Here is a 5,911-nt window from a genome sequence, read left to right as displayed (position 1 = left end):
TATGGTATGTAAACAGTTTCTTTTGCTATGATTTACTCTCTGCTTATAAGATATCTTATCTAAGCTACAGTCTAAGACTCTTGACTTTATTAGCATATCTTCTCACCCGTCACCCTGCAGCAGGGGTGGATATAGGGCAGGGCGAACGGGGCGGCCGCCCTGGGCCCCGCACTTCAGAAAGCCCCGCACATGCGCCGTGGCACCGCTGCGCATGGCGTCACTGCGCATGCTCCATGGCAAAGGGGGGCCCTGCGGAATTATGCTGCCCGGGGCCCCGCAAAACGGTCGTCTGCCCCTGCCCTGCAGACAGCACAAGCCCTCAATGCCAAAGGAGTAGTAGTGAAGAAAAAGGTCTTCAGATGTCACTTCCCTTGGATTCCTGAAAAAATGAGTACAGGATCTTTCAAAAAAGCATTTTATTTTTGAACGATCCCCATCTAAACAGCTGTTTTTCTTTCGGAAAGCCCCTTTTCGAAAAAACTGCAGCCGCCATTATGCAAATGAAGCACGGGAAATTTAAATCCCAGCATCATTTGCAATTTTGAAGTGTCTAATTTACATCCCTTTTTTGAGAAAAGGGATGTAGTTTAGACAGCCAAAGAATTCTTCTCTCAGAAGAAGACAAAGCAGGACTGCATCTCTTGTGGTTACCCGGGCCGGAGGGAGAGGAGAAGATGCTGAAGGACCAGAAAAGCCCTGTAACTTTATGGAGGAGTAGGTAGTTTTGCTTTCAAACAAATCACAAAGACCTGGATACAGAAAGGAAGTTAGGTACCTAAAGATGTGAGGTCTGGGCCTAGGGCTCTAGTTGTCTCTTTAAATTCTAAGCCCCATTGACCTCTAACGTAAGAATGGCCAGACTGGGTCAGACCAAAGGTCCATCCAGCCCACTATCCTGTCTGCCGACAGTGACCAATACCAGGTGCCCCAGAGGGACAGGCAGTGATCAAGCAATCTCTCTCCTACCATCCCTTTCCACTCTCTGACACAGAGGCTAGGGACACCATTCCTTACCCATCCTGGCTAATAGCCATTAATGGACTTAACCTCCATGAATTTATCTAGTTATCTTTTTTACATCCTGTAATAGTCCTAGCCTTCACAACCTCCTCAGACAAGGAATTCCATAGGTTTTCTGTGTGCTGTGTAAAGAACTTCCTTTTATTTGTTAATCTTAGTTTAGTTCTTAGATAGACAAGGTGGAGGAGGTAACATCTTTTATTGGACCAACTTCTGCCAGCAAGAGAGACACGATTACTTAATATCCTGGGCTCGACATAGCACCAGCACTGCAAATGTACTTAGAAAGGTACATGGAGTTTACACACAAAGTTATAAATTAGGAGAAAAGTTGAATGGTGTGCAATGAGTAACTGATAACAGGAGTGTCAGTGGAGCTGAAGTAATATATTAACAAACCTCCTCCAGTCCTTTTTCTGGTCACAGTGATTCAGCACAACTAGCAGAATCTTTACGCAACAAGGGATGCTGAAGTTCATAGAGGAGGCACGGAAGGTCAGACTTAGCAGGACAGTTGCCTGCATTACACCTGACTCAGGCCCCGAGGACTTCAGTGTATGGAGGAAGCAGCTTCCCTAGTTTCCACACAGACATTTCATTTTCTCTCTGTAAATGATTCCAGGAGTGGCCACCTGAAGACTCAACGCCCTGCTGGCTCAGTGGCTGAGAGTGCTTTTTTGTTGAGATCAGCAGGTGGAATCCTCATAGGGTTCTGGTGATTCTGTCTAATTTTTAAGTCCTCAGCCACAGTGCAGTCCCAGAGGCCTATGGCAAGCCTTAGATGCACCTCTAAGGGCAGTCTTGACATGCCTTTTGCATTCTCCTCTGTCAGGGGACTGGTGGGATGGGGCTCCTCAGAGCAGCATGGCTCATGAGAAAGTGGCACTGCCAGGCTGAAGTGCTCCAGAGCAGCATGAAGGAGACTCACTTAGACTTGTAATTAGTCTGTTTAATTGATAGAGCCCAGTGGTTTGGGCCAATGTGAAATAACATGAAATACAACAAAAAGCAACCTGCATGATGAAATAAAACCAAAACCTCCTCCCAGAGTGAGGCTTCCTGCAGGACTGTTGCCACAGGGGCTGAGGAGTGCACTCTGCTCTTGGTGCTGGAACTTGGAATTGCTGAGACTGTTCACCTCACTTTGACCTGCCCGCCACACATGATGACAGAGTGGTGACCAGAGTGGTACCGCAACCCCATGTATCAGTGTGGAGTGTTCAGAGCGAGGAGCCATGCCCAGCTGTCATGAGACAGTGCCATTGCGGAGGGGAAAGGGCAGGGTGGGCTCAGTCTACTTCAATCTGGAGGTCTTTCCCACCCGCCCTGTACACTGTCAGGGCCAGGACCCCACCACCACCCCTAATAGAGCCTCCCACGATAGCAAAAAATAAAATATAAAACGATGAATAGTCTTGCAGCACCTTAGAGACTAACAAAACTTATAGATGGTAGCATGAGCTCCATGAAACCTCATGATACCCTCTACATGTTTTGTAAGTCTCTAAGGTGCTGCAAGACTATTCATTATTTTTAAAGCTTTTTCCAGTTACAGACTCACTCAGCTATCCCTCTGAAGCGCTTGAACAAAATACAATAAAATGCCTAGAAACCCACAATGATAAATTACCAAAAATAAAAAGAACTTCCAGGGTTTCTGCTAGTGGCTACATGGATTACATTTTGAAAAATGGCTAGTGATAGGGGTGTCTTCTCAAAAAAGGCCTGGCTGTCAGGGGTGGGGTTAGGGAGATGAGGAGAAATGATCAGCACTTTCTGAAAATCAGACTCCTCTGATGTTTCACATACTGGGTATCCAAAAATGGAGGTCCCCAAAGCAAGTTGCTTTTGAAACCTGCAGGCCATGTATTTCTCCAAAAAGCATATAACATAGCTGAGTAATTTGTAATTATTCCACAACATTTTGGACTAAAAAGAACTTACCCATGAGAGTTTTTTCTTCTGGCCACAATTGATGCCTCCGATGAAGACCATATTGGGCATTACTGGCCTGGGATACTCAAATGCAAAATCATATCTCATCAGCCAAACAGAGGACTGACTTAAAAGTTCTAGGATTGTCAAATCCCTTTGAAGAAACTCAGATGCTAGACTATCAAACTGAGAGAACAGAAGCTTGCAGAATAAGTGCTCCAGTGCGCCAAATAAGAAGTTCATTACACGTTGGGTAAACGACATATGGTCTGTGTAGGAAGTAAAAAATTTGGGGCTATATGAAGGAGGATCTGGACACTGAATAGCCTTATCCAAGCTACAGGGAACTCCACGCAAAAAGTTGACAGAAGGGATGGAAAGATATTCAGCAACTATGGATCCACAGGGTAAGACAGGATCTGTAAGGATAGCATCAAAATGAACCTCCTCAATGTATTTCATCACTTCTTTGTTTAACAGAAAGTGTTTACAGGTGGTGAGCATCATAGTATTAACACTGGTGAAGCTTTCATATGCTATGAAAACTTTCTTCAGAATAGGTCCATCATCAAAAATAAGGTAAATCAATGACTGGAAGAAGACATCCAATTTTTCCTTTGTGTGAGGCACTGGGTATGTTTTCACTGAGTAATACAGTGATGGTCTTATAAGTAAACTGACTTCTGGCATGACAACTACTATTTCGTGTCCCTTCAGACTGAGTTTCTCTAGCACCTGACACATGCTGAGCCAGTGACTTCCATCCACAGGTATCACCAACAGCTTTCCACCTTCTGCAAGACTGCAGACGACCAGAAAAAGAAGTAATCTAGAAACAATTGGATGCTCCGACTGAGAGGAAGGAGCCATGATCTATCACTCCGGGGCTGAACACTGATTTGTAACGGAGAAAATCCTTGTAAAGTAAATATTTACCTAGGTTCAGATAAAGATCAGAATGATTAGGCATTTGATGTAATAAAAATTAAGCAACAACTAAATGCTGTAAGTTTCTGCACAGATAGAAAGATTATTTTGATGGAATGCTACCTCAGGATGTGCTAGTTGGTGCCTAAGGATTAAATTTAAAATAAGTGTTTGCACAATGTAGAAAAAGAGGGTTGGGAAAACTACAGGTGCCAGGGGAGGGAAAGAAGAGGGGAAGACTTATAGATAAAGAACAGAGAAATCGCGGAGTAGTCTTTCTTTTCTTGACACTTTGACATCTGTGAGTAGGATCCTCTTCATTCCAGCTATGAATAGGGGCTTAACGTGTATGACTTATACTAGCAAAAAGCAGGTGTGAAAGAGGGAGTTGCCAAGCAGGGTCCATGAACAACTACTATAGGAAATTCCAGCACCTGTCATAGGATGTTGGTGCTGGCCCGGGGACCTCAGTTCCTGTCGTCTTCTATGTCTATCTTTACCTAGAAGGTTCAGTCTTTTTGTCAGTAACAAGTGTCCTCCTGGATGTGAAACTTTTGGACCAGATCCTCTCCACGTGAAAATGGACTTCATCAGAGCTACATTCACTTATGGCAGCTCAGAGTCTCATCCTACTTTGTGAAACTAGCTAATATTAAGGTGCGTAGGCAGAAATGAGGACTATTAGCACTTGGTGCTTAAAAGGAAAGGTGATTTGAATTGCTGTGTAATCACTTAATAAAAGTATATTTGAAAAGAAGAAATATAGCTGCCGAAAAAGCTATGGAAAAGTGCATAATGAAATGAAAGCAGAGTCATTATCTTCTCAACAGGATACTTAATGCTTGCCAAACTGAAATCAAAGGCATAATATTCCTATCTAGGATATAAAACATCTCATGAATTCAGGGTCCTGCCAGGAGTACAACACAAATGAAAGCTTTAACCAACCTGCGATAATTCCTTCTGGGCGCAGTTTATGCCTCCAATTACAACAATGTTAGGCATCAATGGTTTGGGGTAGTCCACTGTAAAGTCAAATCTCATCAGCCAAACAGATCCATGACTTAAAAGCTCCGTCACTGTTATATCTCTCTGAAGAAATTCAGAGGCCAGTTTTCCATAGGGTGCATAAACAAAATCACACAGAAAAATCTCAAATAAGCTGAACAGCAGATTCTTAACACGCTGGGGGAATGTCATGTGGTCTGTATTGGTTGTCAGTAACCTTGGGACATAAGAAGGTGGGTTTGGACACTGAATGGCCTTATAGTCTAAGCCACATGGGATTCCACGCAAGAAAAACACAGAAGGGACAGAAAGATACTCAGCAATGATCTGTCCACAGGGCATCATGGGATCCGTAAAGACAACATCAAATTTGCTCCCTTTTAGGTATTGGATCAGCTCTTTGTTGTATAGTAAGTGTGTGCAAGCAGATAAAAACAAAGAGGAGGTGTTCTTCAGCCTTTCACGTTGTCGAACAAATCTTTCCAGAAGAGGTCGTTCCTCAAAAACCTCTTGAGTAAAAGCCAAAAAATGACTCTCCAGCTGTGCCTTTGTGAAAGGCACCGGATACATTTTCATGACATAATTCTTGGATGTTTTTACATGTATGTTTATTTCAGGTGCAACGACGACAATCTCATGTCCTTTGAGCCTAAGCGCATCCAGCACAGCCCGCATGCTGAGCCAGTGACTTCCATCCATCGGCACCACAAGCAGCCTCCCGCCATCAGCAAAGCTCAAGAAGGCCAAGAAAATAAACCACACTGCACTGATCTGGGGCCCAGAGTGAATTTCAGGAGCCATTGCTGTAGCAGAGCGGTGGATACGCTAGAGACTAGCACATTGCCAGCTGAGACTCCACTTAGTAACTCCTGGCGTCTGTTTTTTGGACCTTTAGCCCCACATGCTATTCAAGCTAAAGTTACTTACATAATTGTAGGTACATAACAAGATCAAACACAAAGGTCTGAAACCTGAGCTGTACTTTGGCAGTAATCACAACACAATACACTTGATTAACCAA

General features: G+C 43.7%; 1 protein-coding gene across 1 annotated transcript; it reads right to left on the bottom strand.

Annotated features, from left to right (window-relative positions):
- Positions 1–3,752: 3,752 nt before the first annotated feature.
- On the bottom strand, positions 3,753–5,691 carry LOC142830243 (UDP-glucuronosyltransferase 1A1-like). The gene is made up of 2 exons (XM_075934099.1): positions 4,831–5,691; positions 3,753–3,891 (listed from the first exon to the last, which is right to left on the bottom strand). Exons 1-2 carry the CDS (start codon positions 5,689–5,691, stop codon positions 3,832–3,834), a joined length of 921 nt encoding a protein of 306 aa, XP_075790214.1. The 3' UTR covers positions 3,753–3,831.
- Between the last annotated feature and the right edge of the window lie 220 nt (positions 5,692–5,911).

This window comes from Pelodiscus sinensis, chromosome 7, assembly GCF_049634645.1.
Source record: "Pelodiscus sinensis isolate JC-2024 chromosome 7, ASM4963464v1, whole genome shotgun sequence".
Lineage (NCBI taxonomy): Eukaryota > Metazoa > Chordata > Testudines > Trionychidae > Pelodiscus > Pelodiscus sinensis.
Note: the sequence above shows the minus strand (reverse complement) of the source record. Positions and strands in the feature narration are given on the sequence as shown.

Excerpts from the sequence above, each read along its gene's own strand:
- LOC142830243 (XM_075934099.1), bottom strand. The coding sequence starts at position 5,691 with ATGGCTCCTGAAATTCACTCTGGGCCCCAGATCAGTGCAGTGTGGTTT. Across the intron at positions 3,892-4,830 it reads CCCAGAAGGAATTATCGCAG|GTAAATATTTACTTTACAAG; the intron begins GTTGGTTAAAGC and ends ATCTGAACCTAG.